The sequence below is a fragment of the Pseudophryne corroboree genome, chromosome 3 (assembly GCF_028390025.1).
Source record: "Pseudophryne corroboree isolate aPseCor3 chromosome 3, aPseCor3.hap2, whole genome shotgun sequence".
NCBI lineage: Eukaryota > Metazoa > Chordata > Amphibia > Anura > Myobatrachidae > Pseudophryne > Pseudophryne corroboree.
Window position 1 is genome coordinate 93,626,292 of NC_086446.1, and position 24,479 is coordinate 93,650,770.

General features: G+C 46.0%; 1 protein-coding gene across 1 annotated transcript in view; it reads right to left on the reverse strand.

The window, feature by feature from the left end:
• The window catches only part of LOC135057514 (NACHT, LRR and PYD domains-containing protein 12-like), a 56,084-nt gene that overhangs the window by 19,580 nt on the left and 12,025 nt on the right, over positions 1-24,479 (reverse strand). Inside the window, exons 5-7 of the mRNA XM_063963373.1 lie at positions 23,625-23,795; positions 15,344-15,514; positions 10,092-10,262 (exon numbers count right to left, since the gene is read on the reverse strand). Of these exons, the coding sequence (XP_063819443.1) occupies positions 10,092-10,262; positions 15,344-15,514; positions 23,625-23,795 (513 nt within the window). The remainder of the gene's footprint in view (positions 1-10,091; positions 10,263-15,343; positions 15,515-23,624; positions 23,796-24,479) is intronic.

The window sequence follows — 24,479 nt, forward strand, 5'->3', positions numbered from 1 at the left end:
TTCGGCTCATACTATGTGCTATAATGTGATTTTCGTCTCATACTGTGTGGTATAATGTGAATTTCGGCTCATACTGTGTGGTATAATGTGAAAGGGGCACCAGTACTAAATAGTATAAGGGGTCCTACTATTGTGGTGCATAATGTGTATAAGGGGTATATATGATGTTGTAAACTACACTGAAGGCCATGCCCCCTTTTGAGTAGCCACGCCCCCTTTACCAGAGGGGCATGCATAATTGCAATCATCACTTTTCCATACACCCACATCAAAATTTCCACTTCGACCACTATATATATATATATATATATATATTTACTTTTCATTTTAAATTTTTAAAAACAGGAAAGGGGATACGGAACACAAAATCAATATATACGGAGGGGTGTAACTAGCCAGTCGTAGCTCATGGACTGCAAGCTAATCATAATGTGACATAATGTGTAAGGGGCATTACTATTGTGTGGCATAATGTTATAAGAGGCATTACTGTGTGTGTCATAATGTGTAAGTGGCATTACTGTGTGGCATAATGTATAGGAGGCATTACTTTATCGCATATTGTGTTATAAGGGGCACTATTACTGTGTGGCATAATGTGTATAAGGAGTACTACTGTGTGGCAGGACGTGCATCGACTCTACTGTGTGGTTTAATGTAAATGGGCTCTACTGTGGTGTAACGTGAATAAGGGGAGCTACTCTGTGATGTAACGTGAATATGAGGCACTACTGTGTGACGCAACATCAATAAGAGTCACTACTGTAACGTAACGTGAATAAGGGGGGAAAGTAGGTTTACATTTTGCCTAGGGTGCCGAGAAACCTTCCACCGGCCCTGGTCTGGCTTCGCCACTAGGATCAGATGGATGACTCAGAAATCAATGTTCAAGTAAAGGGCCCACGTTTGGTTTATGGATCAGCAAAGTATATTAGGAGTACGGAAGAAGCTCCATTTATAAATAGGTGACAAAAGCACACAGGTATAAGGACCTAAACTGCAACGGAATAAATACGTATTCCCGGCGGCAGGATGCCAGCTGCGGAGTGAGTGCAAAGAGTCCCCTTGTGGGCTTGCTGCGCTCGCCACGCTGCAGGCTCAGTGGTTCGCTGCGCTCGCCACAGGATCTATTCCTACTCTATAGGTGTCGTGGACACCCACATGTGGGAATAGCCCCTGACGGGATTCCGGTGTCGGTGTCCTGACCGCCAGGATCCTGACAGCCGGTAAATTAAGTGCATCCTGCTGCAACACCCAGTCCTGGGCTTTACTATGCAGAAACAAGCTCTCATCTTGTGCTTTCCTGGCAAATGAGCTGTTTCTGTTTATTCAACGGCTTTCCTTCACAGGTGGTGGCGGTAAGACATTGCGGCTATCGGCCAGCTACAGAATTTTGCACTATGGTTGACAAGGGGACATTCGCTTTTAACTGCGGCAGAGCCATGCGAGAAAACGTTGTGGGTGGAAAAGGAGGTCAAGTAAAGTCAGGTACATACTAACTAGAGATGAGCGGGTTCGGTTCTCCGAGATCCGAACCCCCCCCCCCCCCCCCCCCCCCGAACTACACCTATTTTACACGGTTCCGAGGCAGCCTCGGCTCTTCCCGCATTGCTCGGTTAACCCGAACGCAGCCGAACGTCATCATCCCGCTGTCGGATTCTCGCAAGAATCATATTCTATATAAAGAGCCGCGCGTTGCCGCCATTTTCACTCGTGCGTTGGAGACTGAACGGAGAGGATGTGGCAACGTTCTCTCCCTGAAAAGCTCCGGAATCTGTGCTTAGTGTGCTGCAAATATCTGTGCTCAGTGTGCTGAAAATATCTACGTTCTCTGCCTGAAAACGCTCCATATCTGTGCTCAGTGTGCTGCAAATATCTGTGCTCAGTGTGCTGAAAATATCTACGTTCTCTGCCTGAAAACGCTCCATATCTGTGCTCAGTGTGCTGCAAATATCTGTGCTCAGTGTGCTGAAAATATCTACGTTCTCTGCCTGAAAACGCTCCATATCTGTGCTCAGTGTGCTGCAAATATCTGTGCTCAGTGTGCTGCAAATATCTATGCTCAGTGTGCTGCAAATATCTGAGCTCAGTGTGCTGAAAATATCTACGTTCTCTGCCTGAAAAGCTCCATATCTGTGCTCAGTGTGCTGCAAATATCTGTGCTCAGTGTGCTGCATTTTGGTGACCAACAGTATATAGTTGTACAGTACAATAGGCCATTGCTGTATCTTGCAGCTCCGTATCACTGCAAGTATCCATTCCATATCTGTGCTGCATTTTTATGAGCAGTATATATAGTAGTACAGTGCTGCATTTTGGTGACCAACAGTATAGTTGTACAGTATAGTAGGCCATTGCTGTATCTTGCAGCTCTGTGTCACTGCAAGTATCCAATCCATATCTGTGCTGCATTTTTGTGAGCAGTATATATAGTAGTACAGTACAGCATTTTGGTGGCCAACAGTATATAGTTGTACAGTAGGCCATTGCTGTATCTTGCAGCTCTGTGTCAAGTATACTATCCATATCTGTGCTGCATTGTTGTTGTGAGCGGTATATAGTAGGACAGTGCATCATTTTGGTGACCAACAGTATATAGTTGTACAGTACAGTAGTCCATTGCTCTATCTTTCAGCTCTGTGTCAAGATACTATCCATATCTGTGCTGCATTGTTGTTGTGAGCAGTATATAGTAAGACAGTGCAGCATTGTGGTGACCACCAGTATACATATACAGTAGTACAGTACAGTAGTCCATTGTTGTATCTTGCAGCTCTCTGTCAAGTATACTATCCATATCTGTGCTGCATTGTTGTTGTGAGCAGTATATAGTAAGACAGTGCAGCATTTTGGTGACCACCAGTATACATATACAGTAGTCCATTGCTGTATCTTGCAGCTCTGTTTCAAGTATACTATCCATATGTGTGCTGCATTGTTGTAGTGAGCAGTATATAGTAAGACAGTGCAGCATTTTGGTGACCACCAGTATACATATACAGTAGTACAGTACAGTAGTCCATTGCTGTATCTTGCAGCTCTGTTTCAAGTATACTATCCATATCTGTGCTGCATTGTTGTTGTGAGCAGTATATAGTAGGACAGTGCAGCATTTTGGTGACCAACAGTATTCAGTTGTACAGTACAGTAGTCCATTTCTGTATCTTGCAGCTCTGTGTCAAGTATACTATCATATCTGTGCTGCATTGTTGTTGTAAGCAGTATATAGTAGGACAGTGCAGCATTTTGGTGACCAACAGTATACAGTTGTACAGTACAGTAGTCCATTGCTGTATCTTGCAGCTATGTGTCAAGTATACTATCCATATCTGTGCTGCATTGTTGTTGTGAGCAGTATATAGTAAGTGCAGCATTGTGGTGACCACCAGTATACATATACAGTAGTACAGTACAGTAGTCCATTGCTGTATCTTGCAGCTCTGTGTCAAGTATACTATCCATATATGTGCTGCATTGTTGTTGTGAGCAGTATATAGTAGGAAAGTGCAGCATTTTGGTGACCAACAGTATAAAGTTGTACAGTACAGTAGTCCATTGTTGTATCTTGCAGCTCTGTGTCAAGTATACTATCCATATCTGTGCTGCATTGTTGTTGTGAGCAGTATATAGTGACCAACAGTATACAGTTGTACAGTACAGTAGTCCATTTCTGTATCTTGCAGCTCTGTGTCAAGTATACTATCCATATCTGTGCTGCATTGTTGTTGTGAGCAGTATATAGTAAGACAGTGCAGCATTGTGGTGACCACCAGTATACATATACAGCAGTACAGTACAGTAGTCCATTGCTGTATCTTGCAGCTCTCTGTCAAGTATACTATCCATATCTGTGCTGCATTGTTGTTGTGAGCAGTATATAGTGACCAACAGTATACAGTTGTACAGTACAGTAGTCCATTTCTGTATCTTGCAGCTCTGTGTCAAGTATACTATCCATATCTGTGCTGCATTGTTGTTGTGAGCAGTATATAGTAAGACAGTGCAGCATTTTGGTGACCAACAGTATACAGTTGTACAGTACAGTAGTCCATTGCTGTATCTTTCAGCTCTGTGTCAAGTATACTATCCATATCTGTGCTGCATTGTTGTTGTGAGCAGTATATAGTAAGTGCAGCATTGTGGTGACCACCAGTATACATATACAGTAGTACAGTACAGTAGTCCATTGCTGTATCTTGCAGCTCTGTGTCAAGTATACTATCCATATATGTGCTGCATTGTTGTGGTGAGCAGTATATAGTAGGAAAGTGCAGCATTTTGGTGACCAACAGTATAAAGTTGTACAGTACAGTAGTCCATTGTTGTATCTTGCAGCTCTGTGTCAAGTATACTATCCATATCTGTGCTGCATTGTTGTTGTGAGCAGTATATAGTAAGACAGTGCAGCATTGTGGTGACCACCAGTATACATATACAGCAGTACAGTACAGTAGTCCATTGCTGTATCTTGCAGCTCTGTGTCAAGTATACTATCCATATCTGTGCTGCATTGTTGTTGTGAGCAGTATATAGTGACCAACAGTATACAGTTGTACAGTACAGTAGTCCATTGCTGTATCTTTCAGCTCTGTGTCAAGTATACTATCCATATCTGTGCTGCATTGTTGTTGTGAGCAGTATATAGTAAGTGCAGCATTGTGGTGACCACCAGTATACATATACAGTAGTACAGTATAGTAGTCCATTGCTGTATCTTGCAGCTCTGTGTCAAGTATACTATCCATATATGTGCTGCATTGTTGTTGTGAGCAGTATATAGTAGGACAGTGCAGCATTTTGGTGACCAACAGTATATAGTTGTACAGTACAGTAGTCCATTGTTGTATCTTGCAGCTCTGTGTCAAGTATACTATCCATATCTGTGCTGCATTGTTGTTGTGAGCAGTATATAGTAAGACAGTGCAGCATTGTGGTGACCACCATTATACGTATACAGTAGTACAGTACAGTAGGCCATTGCTGCATCTTGCAGCTCCATATCACTTCAAGTATCCATATCTGTGCTGCATTGTTGTGAGCAGTATATAGTAGGACAGTGCAGCATTTTGGTGACCAGCAGTAGTAGTACAGACAGTACAGTAGGCCATTGCTATTGATATATTACTGGCATATAATTCCACACATTAAAAAATGGAGAACAAAAATGTGGAGGGTAAAATAGGGAAAGATCAAGATCCACTTCCACCTCGTGCTGAAGCTGCTGCCACTAGTCATGGTCGAGATGATGAAATGCCATCAACATTGTCTGCCAAGGCCGATGCCCAATGTCATAGTAGAGAGCATGTAAAATCCAAAAAACTAAAGTTCAGTAAAATTACCCAAAAATCAAAATTATAAGCGTCTGAGGAGAAGCGTAAACTTGCCAATATGCCATTTACGACACGGAGTGGCAAGGAATGGCTGAGGCCCTGGCCTATGTTCATGGCTAGTGGTTCAGTTTCACATGAGGATGGAAGTACTCATCCTCCCGCTAGAAAAATGAAAAGACTTAAGCTGGCAAAAGCACAGCAAAGAACTGTGCGATCTTCTAAATCACAAATCCCCAAGGAGAGTCCAATTGTGTCGGTTGCGATGCCTGACCTTCCCAAAACTGGACGGGAAGAGGTGGCACCTTCCACCATTTGCACGCTCCCTGCAAGTGCTGGGAGGAGCACCCACAGTCCAGTTCCTGATAGTCAAATTGAAGATGTCACTGTTGAAGTACACCAGGATGAGGATATGGGTGTTGCTGGCGCTGAGGAGGAAATTGACAAGGAGGATTCTGATGGTGAGGTGGTTTGTTTAAGTCAGGCACCCGGGGAGACACCTGTTGTCCGTGGGATGAATATGGCCATTGACATGCCTGGTCAAATTACAAAAAAAAAAATCACCTCTTCGGTGTGGAATTATTTTAACAGAAATGCGGACAACAGGTGTCAAGCCGTGTGTTGCCTTTGTCAAGCTGTAATAAGTAGGGGTAAGGACGTTAACAACCTAGGAACATCCTCCCTTATACGTCACCTGGAGCGCATTCATCAGAAGTCATTGACAAGGTCAAAAACTTTGGGTGACAGTGGAAGCAGTCCACTGACAACTAAATCCCTTCCTCTTGTACCCAAGCTCCTGCAAACCACACCACCAACTCCCTCAGTGTCAATTTCCTCCTTAGACAGGAACGCCAATAGTCCTGCAGGCCATGTCACTGGCAAGTCTGACGAGTCCTCTCCTAACTGGGATTTCTCCGATGGATCCTTGAGTGTAACGCCTACTGCTGCTGGCGCTGCTGTTGTTGCTACTGGGAGTCGATCGTCATCCCAGAGGGGAAGTCGGAAGACCACTTGTACTACTTCCAGTAAGCAATTGACTGTCCAACAGTCCTTTGCGACGAAGATGAAATATCACAGCAGTCATCCTGCTGCAAAACGGATAACTCAGGCCTTGGCAGCTGTGTTGGTGTTAAACATGTGTCCGGTATCCACCGTTAATTCACAGGGAATTAGAGAATTTCTTTAGGTAGTGTGTCCCCAGTACAAATACCATCTAGGTTCCACTTCTCTAGGCAGGCGATACCGAGAATGAACACAGACGTCAGAAAAAGAGTCACCAGTGTCCTAAAAAATGCAGTTGTACCCAATGTCCTCTTAACCACGGACATGTGGACAAGTGGAGCAGGGCAGACTCAGGACTATATGACTGTGACAGCCCACTGGGTAGATGTATTGCCTCCCGCAGCAAGAACAGCAGCGGCGGCACCAGTAGCAGCATCTCGCAAATGCCAACTCGTTCCTACTATAGGCAAGCTATGCTTTGTATCACCGCTTTCCATAAGAGGCACACAGTTGACAACCTCTTACGGAAACTGAGGAACATCATCGCAGAATGGCTTACCCCAATTGGACTCTGCTGGGGATTTGTGACATCGGACAACGCCACCAATATTGTGCGTGCATTACATGTGGGCAAACTCCAGCACATCCCATGTTTTGCACATACATTGAATTTGGTGGTGCAGAATTTTTTAAAAAATGACAGAGGCATGCAAGAGATGCTATTGGTGGCCCGAAGAATTGCGGGCTACTTTCGGCATTCAGCCACCGCGTGCCGAAGACTGGAGCACCAGCAAACACTCCTGAACCTGCCCCTCCATCAGCTGAAGCTAGAGGTGGTAACGAGGTGGAATTCATCCCTCTATATGCTTCAGAGGATGCAGGAGCAGCAAAAGGCCTATACGATATAGGCAAAGGAGGGGGAATGCACCTGTCTCAAGCGCATTGGAGAATGATTTCAACGTTGTGCAAGGTTCTGCAACCCTTTGAACTTGCCACACGTGAAGTCAGTTCAGATACTGCCAGCCTGGGTCAGGTCATTCCCCTCATCAGGCTTTTACAGAAGCAGCTGGAGAGATTGAAGTAGGAGCTAAAACGGAGCGATTCCGCTAGGCATGTGGGACTTAATTCGCTTAACCAGGATTCACGGGTGGTCAATCTGTTGAAATCAGAGCACTACATTTTGGCCACCGTGCTCGATCCTGGATTTAAAGCCTACGTTGTAGATCTCTTTCCGGCAGACACAAGTCTGCAGAGGTTCAATGACCTGCTGGTGAGACACTTGTCAATTCAAGTGGAACGTGACCCGTCAACAGCTCCTCCTTCACATTCTCCTGCAACTGGGGCTGTGAGGAAAAGGATAAGAATTCCGAGCCCACCTGCTGGCAGTGATGCAGGGCAGTCAGGAGCGAATGCTGGCATCTGGTCCGGCCTGAAGGACCTGCCATCGATTACTGACATGTCTACTGTCACTGCATATGATTCTGACACCATTGAAAGAATGGTGGAGGATTATATGAGTGACCACATCCAAGTAGGCACATCAGACAGTCTGTACGTATACTGGCAGGAAAAAGAGGCAATTTGGAGGCCCTTGCACAAACGGGCTTTATTTTACCTAAGTTGCCCCCCTTCCAGTGTGTACTCCAAAAGAGTGTTTAGTGCCGCCGGTCACCTTGTCAGCGATCGGCGTACGAGGTTACTTACACAAAATGTGGAGAAGATGATGTTCATCAAAATGAATTTGAATCAATTCCTCCGTCGAGATATTCACCAGCAATTGCCTCAAGAAAGTACACAGGGACCTGAGATGGTGGATTCCAGTGGGGACGAATTAATACTCTGTGAGGAGGGGGATGTACACAGTGGAAGGGGTGAGGAATAGGAGGATGATGATGAGGTGGACATCTTGCCTCTGTAGAGCCAGTTTGAGCAAGGAGAGATTGATTGCTTCTTTTTTTGGTGGGGGCCCAAACCAACCAGTCATTTCAGCCACAGTCGTGTAGCAGACCCTGTCGCTGAAAGGATGGGTTTGTTAAAGTGTGCATGTCCTATACAACATAAGGGTGGGTGGGAGGGCCCAAGGACAATTCCATCTTGAACCTCTTTTTTATTTTATTTGTCTTTGCATCATGTGATGTTTGGGGCCAATTTGTTTAAGTGCCATCCTGTCTGACACTGCAGTGCCACTCCTAGATGGGCCAGGTGTTTGTGCCGGCCACTTGGGTCGCTTAGCTTAGTTATCCAGCGACCTTGGTGCAAATTTTAGGACTAAAAATAATATTGTGAGGTGTGAGGTGTTCAGAATGGACTGGAAATGAGTGGAAATTATGGTTATTGAGGTTAACAATACTATAGGATCAAAATTACCCCTAAATTCTATGATTTAAGCTGTTTTTGAGGGGTTTTTGAAAAAAACACCCAAATCCTAAATCCGAATCCGACTAAAAATTTTCAGGGAGGTTTTGCCAAAACGCGCCCGAATCCAAAACACGGCCGCGGAACCGAATCCATAACCAAAACACAAAACCCGAAAAATGTCCGGGGCACATCTCTAATACTAACCAATAATTATTGGGTTGGTCAGACTGATAATTTGATAGTATCTATCTGTGCAGGAGCGTTAGATCCTGTGAAGCTGCTAAAAGGGTTCACATGCTCATGCAACAGTCAGATCAGCAGGACCATATAGAGTGTACTATATTGTTCCTGGCCTCCTGACCCTGTTGTAGAAAGTACACACTGAGCAAACAAATGACTGGGTTATGCATGGAGGAACTGGGTCAACAGCTGCTTGGCAAGTTATGAAGACTGGCAACTGGCAGCAGTAAAATTGGAGGCTCAACAATACGGTACACAGGATGTGCAGGAGCATGGATTATGTATGACATGGGGGAGATGTACTAAGTATTCGAAAGAGATAAAGTGTAGAGAGATAAAGGGGTCTATTTACTAAGCCTTCGATGGAGATAAAGTGGTCGGAGATAAAGTACCCAATCAGCTCCAAACTGTCATTTTTCAAACACAGCCTGTGGCATGGCAGATAGGAGCCTATTGGCTAGTACTTTATCTCCATCGACTTTATCTCTTAGTAAATAGACCCCAAAGTACCAGTCACTCAGCTCCTAACTGCCATGTTACAGGCTGTGTTTGAAAAATGATAGTTAAGAGCTGAATGGTTGGTACTTTATCTCTTTCCAAGGGTTAGTATATAGACCCAATGTGCTCTCTCCTGTAAATTGCACGGATCTTAGAAATCACTGAGCAGTCCTTTTATGCATATCACACAAATCCAAGATAACTTCTAATCTCTCTGATAACTTTCCAAGTGAACGCTGGAGTGATGACATCATTATAAGCGATGACATTAAAACTCACTGTTTATTTTGAATATTATATTTGTTATTTGTTAAACCAATGTATTTTTGGAGGTAGGGCATACAGAATGATATGGTACGGTTCCCACCTCCATGTGAATGGCACCTGATACTGTGGAGCTTAATGAACATGTGACAAAGGTCAAGGATATGAAGTAAAACATAGCAATCAATCAGGAGCCACCTTTTAGCAGTCTAGTGCAGTCAGGATAATGAGAAATATTATCTGATTGGTTGTTACGGGTTATAGAACATATTTTTCTTTGCACCAAGTTATTGGGAAAACCTCAATGTTTTTACCGCTGTCCCATGTAAGGTAAGCATGGCTCCATTTCCATTCAATATTTACTGTACATGCCTCACGCATGCATAGATCTGTTGTACTTACACTAGTTTCTCTATCCGGCAAGCTGGATTGGACAGAGCTGACATCAGGTCACCGAAGTGAGGACCAGCCAGGTCATTGCCAGATAGGTCAAGCTTCCTCAGGGACTGGTTACTGCGGACTGCAGAAGACAACTCGGAACAAGAGCGCCCTTCTAGACCAGTTTGCCTTAAGCTGTACGAAAGCAACAATGGTAAAAAAAAAAAGTTATAAGAGCCACAAAACCATAAATCATGGTACAATCTAGGGCCTGATTTAAAGTTGTACGTGAGTCTATAATATTAATTTTGGGACCTTTGTAAGTAATTGGAAGCTGCATCATACCATCTAGACACTGCCTAGTGCCTATGCAATGACATAGCTGTCCCTCAGAACTCAGCAAGAGAGAGACTTGTGAGGGAAGCCACAGAGAAAGCTATCACTTTGAAGGAGCTACAGGGTGCAGTGGCTGAGACTGAAGTGAAGGTGCAGCATTCACTCATATCAAGATTTCTTCATACAAATAGCTTATTAGGGAGGGTGGCTAGAAAGAAGCCACTACTGAAGACTACATGAAAACACATCTGGATTTTGTCAGAAAACAACACAGTGACCCAGTTAAAATGAACTAAGGTTTGTGGTTAGATGAGACAAAAACAGAGCTTTTTGGCCCCAATTCAAAACACTATGTGTGGCACAGACCAAACACTGCCCATTCCTCAGCAAACACCGTCCCAACCAGTGGCAGACTTTAGCCCCTGGAAGTTCGGCAAATCCAATGAGCCAGTTGGAGTCTGTGCACTTAAAGCATTATCTGCTAACAGGACAGGCAGTCCAAAGGGGAGATGTTTTCTGACTGTGTGTAACAACAGGGACGGATTCTTCTTTAGGAAGCTGAAGCCGTGGTTATCTTGTGGGCAGAGACCCATGTACACCAAAGGTTTAAGACTCGTAGAACTCAGCAGTAGGTCTTCTTGCCTATAATAGCCACTTTTCCCTTAAGGCTAGATGCGTCTACCAGTACTGGGATGCCACCAGGACTTATGCTACTGAAGTTAGTACAAGCTTAAACCAGAGTGACCCGAATCAATGCTGGTAAGGTGAAAGACTACAGAAAGGACAAGGAAGCTGAAACTAGATGATATAGGGCGAAGAGAAGAGACAAAGATGATGAGTTTGAGAATATAAACTGAGCACAGTATGAGAGAACAGGTGTGTCAAGAATATGAACCAGGCAGATAATATGGGAAGAAGAGGAATGAGGTGGTAATGAAAGGACGGAAAGAACTACTACTCAAACAAGCAGGAAAAGTACAGGTAATGAGCTACTGCATGACAGGGATACCAAGCTAATGCTAGTATGAGTATGAAGAATGACCAGGGGTTCCGGCACACAGATTGGGTAAACAATACATAGCAAACAGATAGAGAATTAGATAGTTACAAAGACAAGCAGTTCTGGATAATGGAACAAATACAAACTAAACACAAAATACTGTGGATTGGACCGAATAAGAACCAACTTAGGTGCTACAACCAGGAACTCTTGTACTGAGAGACAAAGGATCCCGCTGCGACCAGGCACTATGACCAGCAAGGAGTAAGAGGCAGACACAAGATATAAAGGGATCATGAACTAATCACACACACAGCCCAGCCAAGCTTCCCTTAATTAAATATACTGTGCAGCTATCCCGCTGCACATACCACCAGTCCCCGTCTCCCTAGCAACCCTGACCGCCGCACTGGCCGGGGAGTGGAAGTTCGTGATGACTGGACGCTGCAGAAGTCATGGGCTGCAGCAGCTTGTGACACTGCCAATCCTGACCACCTGTTAATAGAGAGAGCGTTTCCAATAGGAAGCCACTCCCCTGCCTTTACCGTCAGCTCTACATAGCTTTTGGCGACTGCAGTCCCCAGAATCCAGCATTTGAGTGCATGGGGTATATTTACTAAGCTCTCGATTTTGACCGATTTTTATTTTTTTTCAAAGTGTCATCTCGGGAATTTACTAAACAGAAATCTTGGCAGTGATGAGGGCATTCATATTTGTTTTGACGGCAGTGATCACAAATATGAATGAATACACCATCGGTCAAACACGCCTGTTTAGGTATACAACTCGGTAATTTACTAAGAATTCGTATTCACAATCACTGCCGGCAATAGACAAACACTGCCGGTAAATGTTACAATTCATAAAAAAAAAAGCAGCTTTCAAATAGACGTGCTTTTTTTAATCGTATTCTGATAGGCATGCACGGATCAGTGAGATCCGTGCATGCTTATCAGTGGGAAGGGGTACTTACCTATGTTGACACGGAGCACCTTGGTCCTCTTGTCCAGTAGAATCCACGGGGTACCTGTAAATAAAAATTATACTTACAAACAATCCGGTGTAGATCTGTCCTCTTCTTTATCTTTGTAATCCACGTACTTGTTGAAAATAAAAAAACGAAGAACCCAGTCCATGCTACTAAAGGGGTTCCATGTTGACACATTGAACCCCTTTCCCCGACTGGCGGGACCCCCCGTGACTTCTGTCAGTGAAGGTCCCACCAGCCAATAAGGGAGCGCCACGTCATGGCACTCTCCTGAATGGCTGTGCGCTCCTGCACTGTCAATCAGGAGTAGCGCACTGGTTACAATGTAGCTTAGCGCGGCTCCATTATAACCATTGATGGGAACTTTGCGGTCTGCGGTTAACCGCGAAGTTAATTGGGGTCACCCATTAGGTGACCCCAATTAACTTTGCTTGCTGGGACTTGTAGTTCTTCTACAAAAAACAATATTCTTTCATTTTACACAATGGCTATCAGCCTCCATTCCACCTCCCACGGATTGGGGGGACAGCCTCGGGATTCACCCCTGGCCCTTGGTTGGCTGGAGGGGGGGACCCCTTGATTTAAGGGGTCCCCACTCCTCCAGGGTACCCCAGCCAGGGGTGACTAGTTGGGGGGGTAATGCCACGGCCGCAGGGACCAGTATAACAGTGTCCCCCGGCTGTGGCATTATCTCTCTGGCTAGTGGAGCCCGGTGCTGGTTTAAAAAATATGGGGAACCCCTACGTCTTTTGTCCCCCGTATTTTTTGAACCAGGACCGGATGCAGAGCCCGGTGCTGGTTGATTAAATATGAGGGGGACCCCAGTAATTTTTCCCCCTGTATTTTTTCAACCAGGACCGGCTCAAAGAGCCTGAGGCTGGTTTGCTTAGGAGGGGGGACCCCACGCATTTTTTTTTTAACACTTTACACACTTCATATAATGTACACAATGAAGCCCTGCACGGATCTCACTGATCCGGCCGGGATTCATTGTGTTAAGTCCAGCAGTGTTTTACTAATCACTCCCGTAAAACACTGCCCGACAATACGAATCACATCGACATCGGAAAATACAAAAGAAGACAACTCGGCAGCTTAGTAAATTACATGCACTTAATTCAAAAAGTAAAAAAAAACACGACCGATACAATTCGAGATTAATCTCCCACCAAATCGACACAAATACGAATCTTAGTAAATATACCCCCATGTGTCATTTCGCCAATCTTTGTCGCCAATGATCCCAACATTGTTGTGTGGAGGTTGTAGCAATATGCTGTTGGGATGCTTTTCCTCAGCGGGGACTGGGTATCTTGTTAAATTTGAAAGATGGATGGATAATGCAAAATACAGGAGATACGTACTGCAAGACAACCTGCTTCACTCTGCTAGAGCTTGGGAGGAAGTTCACCATTCAGACGGACAAAGGCTGTAATTCAGAGTTGATCGTAGATGTGCTAAATTTAGCACATCTACTATCATTTATTCTGACACGCGGAGGGACGCCCAGCACAGGGCTAGTCCGCCCGCATGTCAGGCCCTGCCCCGCTGGTCAGGTACAAAAGCATTGCACGGCGGCGATGCTTTTGTACCTGGCGAGTAGCTCTGTACCTGCGCAGCTCCAGTGCGCTGGCAGGGAGCAACCCACCGCGTTCCGGGTCATAGTGGCTGTGTGTGACATCACGCAGCTGTGGCGGCCTGCCCCTCCAACAGTCTGGACATGCCTCAGTTGTCCAGACTGCACCCCGCTAACGGTGTTCTAATGCCGTTGGCATGCCCCCTCCCGCTCCGGGACCGCCTCTGCCTGTCAGTCAGGCAGAGATGATCGCAGCCAGTGAGATGCTGATAGGATATCACTGGGCTCCCGGGGTGCGCGTTCGCACTTCACAAAGTAATTCAGACTATGATAGCTGCCGCTGCAGCGATGCAGTCTGAATTACCCCCAATGATCCCAAGCAAAAGGCCAAGGCAACACTTGAATATTCTACAATGGCCAAACCAAAGTCCAGTTCTCAATCCAACTGAGAGTCTATGGCACATAAAAAATTGCAGTCTAAAAGCGTCATCCAACCAAAGTGAAATAACGTAGAGCAGGTCTGCAAGGAAGAAAGGGCAAACATCTCTCCCAAACAATGTGAAAACCTTGTAGACCCAAACAGACTCACAACTGTTATTGGCAAAAATTGGTCCTATTCTACCAAATACTAGTCTGAATGGGTTGAATACATATCCCAGGACAATTCTTCTGTGATTTTTTTATACTATGTAGACAAATAATGAATTATGAGTTTAAAAACTTACTTTAAGAGCCTACTGGTTCGTTATAAAAACTGCTGGAACAAACTGCGTGTCATTTGTAATACAGATAAATCTGTTGACTTTTTAAGGGGTGGAATACTTTTACAAGACGCTATAGACCTGATTTTGAGTCAGATGTATCTTTTACCACACAGTGGATGCGCAGAGGCGAAGTTACTCTTCTTTGCAAGCCTACGATCGGTTCTGAATTGGATGGATCTCAGGCAGATCTTGCTTTGTGTGAAATGGACTGAAACTGTTCCTCAAATGGGCAGCAACACGCAAGAAATGTGTCACATGGGAGTGTAAGGAGAGCGTCGTGGATATGCAGCTTTGTGCGACTCTGAGTCCTGAGTACGGGGAAGGGCAGCTTGTCTCAGACAGATGTCTTATACCCAGCACTGGGGTTGGTGCAAGTGCCAATACTCCTGCCTGAAGAAGAAATGATTCTCGCATTAGCTGGCATCACCAAAACGACTTAATTCTGACTCAGAATCAGGCCCAGTATGTGCTTGTGTCATACCTATATTCTCTCATAATTAATGCAGCTTTACTGACAAAGAAAATAACCTATTAATGGCAGACACATAAGGGTACTCTCTCTAACTCCTACTGATACCACTTCTCTCATGTGACAGGTCCTTGTATACTCACAATAATTCCTCTATCCTACACGTTGGACTGGACAGAGCTGTCACAAAGTCATGGAACTGAGGACCGCCCAGACTGTTGTGGGACAGACCAAGTATCCTCAAGGACTGCAGCTTTGTTATTGCGGATGCCAGCTGGGAGCAGGAACTGTCCGTCAGATTATTGTAATTCAAACTGTAATAGAAAATGAGAATAAAATGGGCGTGTTATATGGTTTGCAGGTGGGCGCAGGCAATACAAAAAACCAACCCCCCCCCCTAAAATATATATACTTTTAACCAACTTTGAATCGCTATGCACCACAGCACCTTATTCTGCACCAGAAATGACCTAATTCTAACGCATTATTAGTTAATGCTCAACCCAGCCCAGTGCTATCAGGTGCTAAATAAATGTACAAACTATGGGGGTCATTCTGAGTTGACCGCTCGCTAGCAACTTTTTGCAGTGCGGCGATCAGATAGTAGCTACCTATGGGGGAGTGTATTTTAGGTTTGCGAGTGTGCGAACGCTTTTGCAGCTGATGGCACAAAGACGTTTTTTGCAGTTTCTGAGTAGCTCTGGACTTACTCAGCCGCTGCGATCACTTCAGATTTTTTGGTCCCAGAATTGACGTCAGACACCCGCCCTGCAAACGCTTGGACACGCCTGCGTTTTTCCAAACACTCCCAGAAAATGGTCAGTTGACACCCACAAATGCCCTCTTTCTGCCAATTATCTTACGATCGGCTGTGCAAATGGATTCTTTGTTAAATCCATCACCCAGCACCGATCCTCTTTGTACCCATACGACGCACCTGCGCAATGCGGTGCATAAGCATGCGCAGTTTTGCCAAGATTTAACCTGATCGCAGCGCTGCAAAAAGTTGCTAGCGAGCGATCAACTAGGAATGACCCCCTATGAGCTTACACTTTACTATACTAAACAGTGGCATAGCCAGAACTTAGTTGGGCCCATAGCAACATTTTGAAGGGGCCCCTAGGTACCACCCAATGGCAAAAAATGTGTATAACACATGTAACTTTGTCTGGGAAGGTGGGCCCCTCACAGCTCTGGGCCCCATAGCAGCTGCACTGCCTGCACCTATGGTAGCTGCGCCCTTGATACTAAATGAACCCATGTACTATTCAAAAATAGTGATACAATGTAAAAAGCAGAGGCAAGGAATTTGTGACAAGGAGTCCATCTTTAGTTCCCCTGATATTTCACATACTCAATCACAATTTATAGAAAAAGAAAATAACATAGATAGATAGACAGACATATATATTTATATATATGTGTGTGTACTGAAAAGAATGTTCCAGCATGAGTCAAAATTATGCAAGTTCCCTCAAGAAACTATAGAGCAAGGCTTAGGGGTGTATTCAATAACTGTTGGAAGCTGCCATCTTCATGGAAAGACAGCAGCTTCCGACAGAAATAGGTTGGAAGGGGTTCCGACCTATTCAATAGGGGCTGATTTGATTCCGACAAGTCAGGAATTCCCGACTTGTCGGAAAACATGTGTATCGGCGGAATAGCCGTGATCTGCATGCTTCTGTCGGAAATGGGGCCAAATCCGACAGGTTTTGTCCCCCTTTCCGACAAACTCTATCCGACTTAAAAACAAGTCGGATTGCGGTGAGGAGACGATCGGTGCTGTGGGCGGCTGGGGGAGCTGAGATCGGCAGCCTGCGGGAGGAGCTGGCTGTGGGGGGATATGTCTGCGGAGGCGGGGGGGGAGGCGCTGCAGGGAGAGAGGTGCCAGGCCTCTCTCCCTGCATCGCCTCCCCCCGCCACCACATGCATGTCCCCCCGCAGCCAGCTCCTCCCACCGGCCGCTGATCTCTGCTCCCCCCCACTGCCATCCCGCTCACGCCCGCCGCCGTTAATCCCCCCATCGGCCGCCACCATCTGCACCCCTGGCCGCTGCTCTCAGCGCATCCACAGCCGCTAACAGCAGCGGCAGCACAGGACCCTGTGTATGCCCAAATCCGACAGTCAGATTTGGGCGTCCATTGAATAGGGGTTGTCAGATCCATTCCGACAACTGCATATTGGAATGGATCCGACTCTTATTGAATATACCCCTTAATCTGTCTCAGCCCAATACACTCCCAGAGGTGAGTCGCCCTCCGACCTGTGCCTTCTGCACATCCGCAGCTATAGTGCACAACAGGAGCCCAAAGGAGACCCTATATGGGACAACTATGCTCTGTGGCTGGCTAAATTCAAGCCTGCATTTCACCCGGTTTTAACCTTTTTAAATCATAAGTGTCCCATCCTGTTTTCATGTTCCATTCCCAGTTCCTGTTCCATTCCCGGTACCCGTCTCTCTGTGCTCCATTCTGTGTTCCTTCTGGCCGGCTCCACTGCTATCTGCTGTTCCAGTGTCTGCACGCCATTCAGTGTATTCCAGTATTTGCTCCAGTGCATTCCAGCTTCCGTACCGGGGAACCCAGACAGAGGGCTGTGACCTGCGTGCCGGTGCCGGTGGACGCATCTCCTTGCAGATGTCCCCGGTGAGTCTCTGCCAATCCTAAAGTATGGGTTCAAATCCACTATCTATCTGTGATTATTTTTTTTTTACACAGGCTGCCTTAAGCTGCACCCTGCAGCCAGTAGCGCTGTTGCAGAGCTGCCTGGAGCTTCCAGGGAACGCACCAGCATGCACCCTGCCGCTTGTGGAGCTGCCCGGTGACAGGGAGCCACAGCAGGATGGCAGCTCAGGAAGAATCTCACAGACGCCAGCGGGAGACACGGTCAGCAGGAGATCAGGGAGCGGGAGCCCGTCAGCGGTTACTGAGAGATGCCAGCCCGCATACCTGATCCTCAGGGTCCCACTGATCCATGAGGCACGGAACCGGTGTCCCCTTTGAACCCCCCTGTTACCGGGCCTGCTCCTTCTTCTACTTACCTCTCCCTTCTCTGTATTTGGCTACACGTGGGAAGTTTTGATTAAGTCTACCTTTCGTCTCATACTGTAGGTCACACATAGAATGCTTGTCCATCTCATCTCGTCCATTGGTGGTCATTCCGAGTTGTTCGCTCGGTAATTTTCTTCGCATCGCAGCGATTTTCCGCTAATTGCGCATGCGCAATGTTCGCACTGCGACTGCGCCAAGTAAATTTGCTATGAAGATTGGTATTTTACTCACGGCATTACGAGGTTTTTTCTTCGTTCTGGAGATCGGAGTGTGATTGACAGGAAGTGGGTGTTTCTGGGCGGAAACTGGCCGTTTTATGGGAGTGTTTGAAAAAACGCTACAGTTTCTGGGAAAAACGCGGGAGTGGCTGGAGAAACGGAGGATTTTCTGGGCGAACGCTGGGTGTGTTTGTGACGTCAAACCAGGAACGACAAGCACTGAACTGATCGCACTGGAGGAGTAAGTCTCGAGCTACTCAGAAACTGCACAGAGAAGTCTTTTCGCAATATTGCGAATCTTTTGTTCGCAAATTTGATAAGCTAAGATTCACTCCCAGTAGGCGGCGGCTTAGCGTGTGCAAAGCTGCTAAAAGCAGCTTGCGAGCGAACAACTCGGAATGACCACCATTGTTGTTTATTTTCACGTTATGATTGTTCTTTCGTGTTTATGTCACTATATTTGTAATTTTACCTTTATGTTGATGTTGTGTCCTATGTCCTTCCACATACTTTTGGATAAATAAAAGATTTATCTCAGTCTGAATAACTACATGGGATTTTTTATATGATGTTTATATTAAGTGGTAGTAAGTTATGTACATTATGGCCATCAATTAACTGATCATTTGCAACATAGTAGCATTTCTTGTACCTAGAGAAACACTTGTCTGCTAATTACTCTGCGGTGGAAGAATTGCATTATACATGGTAATAATCATTCATCAAAGCAATACGAGCTTAATTAATAGAAACAAATAACATATTATGTGTTCTCAGTTATATAATACCACTATTTTTTTACCTATTTTTTCTTACGAGAGTCATCATAAGTGTAGTAAGGTTATACTGTATTTTAGGGTATCCATCGACAGGTACAACAGGTGACTTGCATTAAGGTTCAAAACGAGGAAATTTTGACATGACAATGGTCAACACTCAAATGGTCGACAATTCATTTTTTTTTTTACATGTTTTCCCAACTTGGAATACGACTGAGAATAGCAACCTTGCCGGAAGCATAGCGAGTGAAGCGAGCCTGAGAGGATACATATTTCCACTGGTTGTGGAGCACATATGATGAAATATACAAAACGACACCCAAAAACCCGCCCCAAAACACACTTGTCGACCATTTCTGTGTTGACCATTGACATGTTTAGCTTTTGACCCTGTCGACTTTACCCACAGTGTAACTTTTTACATGTCGAATAAAGGCATGTTGACCATGTAGGGTCGACCAAATGACTGTGCACCTAGACACTGTAGATCTTCTATACCACACCCATATTACAGAGGATTAATCCTAATATTACGTAAAATGTATATCCTTGTGAAAATTCATGGATAAGGCCATTAAAGTTTTATATTTGGCTACAATACTATTGAGAGAGCAGTGCTCTTTAAATTTCACTTTTTATCACTTATTCACTATAGCACTTTGTTTTATCTGATATTTTGCTGGCCACTATTATTTTAGGAGCCTATAATAAAAGTTATATTTAACTACTAAGATCCCTATAGGTGTATGTAGAGCTGGATTAAAGGAGGGGCGATAGGGGCGATCGTACCGGGGCCCACCCACATAGGGTAATCTGACCCGGCAATTCGGACACCGACTGCCGCTGTTCAGGCTGCATTCAGTGCAGCACAGAGCGGCTCCCGAGTCCTCTTATCAGCAGGGTGAAAGGACTCGGGAGCTGCTCTGCACTGCTCTGTATACAGCCTCATCATTGCAGGGTAAGAGAGCATGGGAGTTGAGGGACTGGTTAGCTGTGTAGCCCTGCCCTATATGCAGTCTGAGCAGTGGCAATTGCACGGTCAAAAAGTACGGTGGTAAGCACCTGGGTGCAACAGAGAAGGGGGTGGCATGCTTGAGCTGGAGTGTACTGTGGCCATATGTGGGGTGGGGGTTAGGGTGTGTGTGGACAGGGCCAGGGGTCAGTTTTTCAGAGGGGGCTCCCACAATGTAGGTGTTACGGGGCCCCCTCAAGCCTTAATCCAGCCCTAGGTGTAGTAATTGATCAGTTACAGCGCCTTACTGTACATAGGAATTCCGTTCCCTTTTTTCTGTTTTTCTAAAATCTTTATTTCTGCTGTGACATGAAGGCAGAAGGATCAGAGCATAAAGTGGGTGTGCGGGATAGCAGTTCATTTGCTGACTAGCATGCAGAGTCTACAAGGCAATGCTTGGTGTGTGTCCATTTGTGTTAGGGTCTCCTGCCCTGTGCTGCCACGTCGTCATGGCAACCGGGAGACAAGTGCTAGCGGAGTAACCTGAGCGCAGCTGATACTCCGGTTCGGGTCTTGTGCTGTGCAGTGGTTACAGGCTCTGTGCACGGCAGGGGATCCGGTGCTGGTTTTTGTGCTCACAGTCTGTGAGGTCTGAGTGGGGCGTGGACAGCACCTGCTTTATAAGGCCTCTTCTCAGGTTAAGCAGATGCTGCTGAATCTTTGTTGGTTAGTCAGTTCCTGAAAGTTAGCCAGTACTGTGTAGCTTTGTATTTGTTGTTGCTTACTGCAAATAGGCCTGGGGATTTGGTACTACACTCTGCCAATCCAGACCTAGCAGTAAGACTGGAGTCAGTCGTTTAGCTTGCTGGGGTTCTTTTACTACTCTGTGAACTTAGCAAGTTTGCGGCTGTATTCTAAGACTTGCCTGCCTAAATCCTGTCTCACTGTGCAAGGTGTCAGGTGTCAGTTTAGTGGCAGTAAGCTGAACCTGTGCACTGCAAGTGAGAATTAGGATTGAGGAGACTCTCCTTGTGTCTATCATTCCATCTCTGACCAAGGAGTTTACTGCCACACCCGTTGGTAACCCTTTAGGGTTTTGCTGTTGCCCTTAGCAACAGCATTTCGGGTTCTCTACGTATTAAAACACAACATCTTGCTTTTCCCATCTGAGCATTACTAATACTAGGGAGACACCCAGTTCCTTAGCCTCTGGGCTTCTCTGTTCACTTTGTGTGTATTTTGTTACCCTATCACCTTCTGTGTACGTAATGTCATATTCCCCAGTCTGTCTGTGAGTTCATTTGTTTTGCATACCTATCCGTTCAGACACCAGTACATTCCTGCAGGCACTGGTGTGCATAACAGTTCAAACACCAGTGCATTCCTGCAGGCACTGGAGTGCATAACAGTTCTGACACCAGTACATTCCTGCAGGCACTGGTGTGCATAACAATTTGTGGGCGTGTGCAGAGATTGGGTGTACTGCCATTAGGGAGAGGAGTTATAACTGTGAGGGGGCATTTGGAGAATGGCATGTGCGGGGTTACCTACCCATCCACACGACCGTGTTCTCTGGGGTACATGGCGGCGTGACGCGACTACGGAGGAACTTGCATCCAGAAGGATTCAAGTTCCTCCAATCAGCAGGCGGCAGTTTGAATTTGGCGCTAACAGCGAGCCAATCCCAGCTCACGAGATAGCAGCCAATGGGGATCCATCACAGCGAGCCAATCAGAGCTCGCATATCATAGCTCCGCCCCTTCCCAGCATCTTATATCAGATGCTACGAAGCGGGAGTGTTCATTTGGGCGCTGGCGACGAAGAGAAGAAGACCTCCTGGAAAAGAAAGAAGACTTGGCGGAAAAAGAGAACCAGCGGCAGCAGAGGAGAAAGCCCCAGGGGAGCCCAGAAGAAGGCAGCCGATGGCGGGAAGAAGACCAGACGCTGAGAACTGGAGGAAACTGCAGTATGTGGGAAGCAAAAGAGCTGACGAAGCTCCCCACTGTAGCTCCTCCCTCCAGTACTGGTAGGCGGCCATGGGCCACCAGCACTTACATTTGAGTCCTCCCTAGACCACCAGGGTCGCCAGGCATTAGGCCTGTGGGCACGGTCAGGACACAGGTATGTGGACAAAGTATGCAGGCATTAGGCCCTAGGCTAAATTCAGGCAATAGGCCCAGATCACCCAATCAGTCTCCTGTTAGGCGGGCACTAGGCCCATGGTTTAAAGTCAGACCTAAGCTCCAGGACCAAAACTACATGCCCCACATAAAAGTGGTTCTGGGTACTAGGCCCAGACCAGACTGTCGTGCTGGCAGTGAACAGGCCCATACGCCTAATCCTTGGTAACATTCCATAAGGTGTTTTGTGCACTAGGCACTGCAAAAGAGTGCCCCTTGTTAAGTAGGTGATAGACCGAGCCCCCCTGGAATGTCCTGAGCAGCAGGCCCAACTATCAAGTGTATGTGAGGTGGCAGTCTTTGCGGCACCCACTTTCCAGCTTTTTGAAGTTGTATCCCCTGTGTGTAGGAGCGATCTAGCTCGACCGACGAAGCTGTAGTTTATTGTCAGAATCCTGTGTTAGCCCCAGATAGATAGGGTCTGCGAAACAGTGGAGAGCAGATAATAAAAGGGATAGTGTCATGATACATTCTTGTACGGGGCTGTGTTGTTGTTTTCGTGCAGTGCCAAGTTATTAAAATTGTTCTGTTTAGTTTGTTGCACCACACATGCCTGGAGTTAGTTGAAGGGCTCTTTTGTTATAATTAGCATAGTGGTGTTACACCAGGATAGAAATAGGCCGTGCACGGTTGTTGTGGTATTTTGTCTCCTTACAGGGTCCTGTAAGTGGAGCAGCAGGTGAAGTGCAAGATTGACGACGGTGAGCATCATCTCTGTCTGTGTGTTTGTCTCTACTCTATACCTATCCCCCTTTCTTCTGGGTGGACAGTGGACCTTGCATCCCGGTGCAAGGTTGAATTTTCATCTGGTGCGCAAGTACCAATAGGTGATAATTCAGGCTCTGAGGCCAAGAGTGCCAAGGATGACCCTCACTTAAGCCTGACATCCCTATTTGTGGCTATCCCCAGGCTCGGTGGGTGCTTCCATTTCCTTTAGGAAGGGTCGGTTCTCGCCCTATCTACTTCCTTGCAGAACATCATGTCCGGATCCAGTTGAGGTTCCAGGTCCGTCAGAATTCATACGGCTTGAAGGTGAGAGGGTGTGAAATCAGGTAAGCGGCCAGTCTACACCTGCACGGCAGCAGGAATGGCATCACACTGTCCCTCACATAACCACTCATACACAGATTCTATGTATTTGTCAATACCCTGCTTTGAGCAACATGATTAATGTTTTATTCTTATGACAGCCAGAATGGAAAGCTTTATACAGCTCCTTCCCTTTCCTGAACTTTGTATACTCACAATAATTCCTCTATCCTACATGTTGGAGTGGAAAGAGCTGCTGTCAAGTCACAGAAATGAGGACCCTCCAGAGTGTTATGAGACAGATTAAGTTTCCGCAGGGACTGGTTTCTTCTTATCGCACATGCCAGCTGGGAGCAGGAACTGTCCGTCAATCTATTGTGATCCAAACTGTAGAAAAAAAAAAGAGTCGGAATAAATAAATGGGGTTATTTTGTTTGCCCTGCACCAGACACAAATTCTGAAAGTGGCCTCATATAGGTGGAACCAAATCAACTGTAGGCAGGGATAGTATTCCTAGCTCTAGCCTCATCAGTCGCAAGAGAGGTCACTGCATATTAGTTAGATGGAGTCCCAGCAATGGTGGATCCTGACATAGCTAGCACAGAAGCAGGAGAAGCATTGTACTGGTAGCTGGAGCAAACACTAGTCAGCGCACCAGTGGGTGGAGCACTCCCATTGGTTATGTGAGTGGTGCTGCTTAATCCAGCAGCAGCTGGGAGTTCACACGGTTTTGCAATCATTTGATAGTAATTTTTGCCTGGGAAGTCCTTGCTATTGGATGAAGCCTCACCACCATCAAATAGAGCATTCTAAATTGGGCATCTAATAAGTCCAATTGAATGGAGCGGAGGATTTCTCAGCGGTGACATGATATGACGTGGTGGTGGCCATAGCCAGATTAAGGGGGGATGCAGGGCATACTGTACCCTGGGCCCCCCTCTGTCAAGGGCCCCCCCAGCCAGAGCATACTGACATCACTAGCTCTCCTATTGTGCAAGCTTATCCTCCCTGCCTGGGTGTCAGGGTCTTGTGTAACCTGTTATCTAATGAGAGCGTTCATGTCTAGAGAGA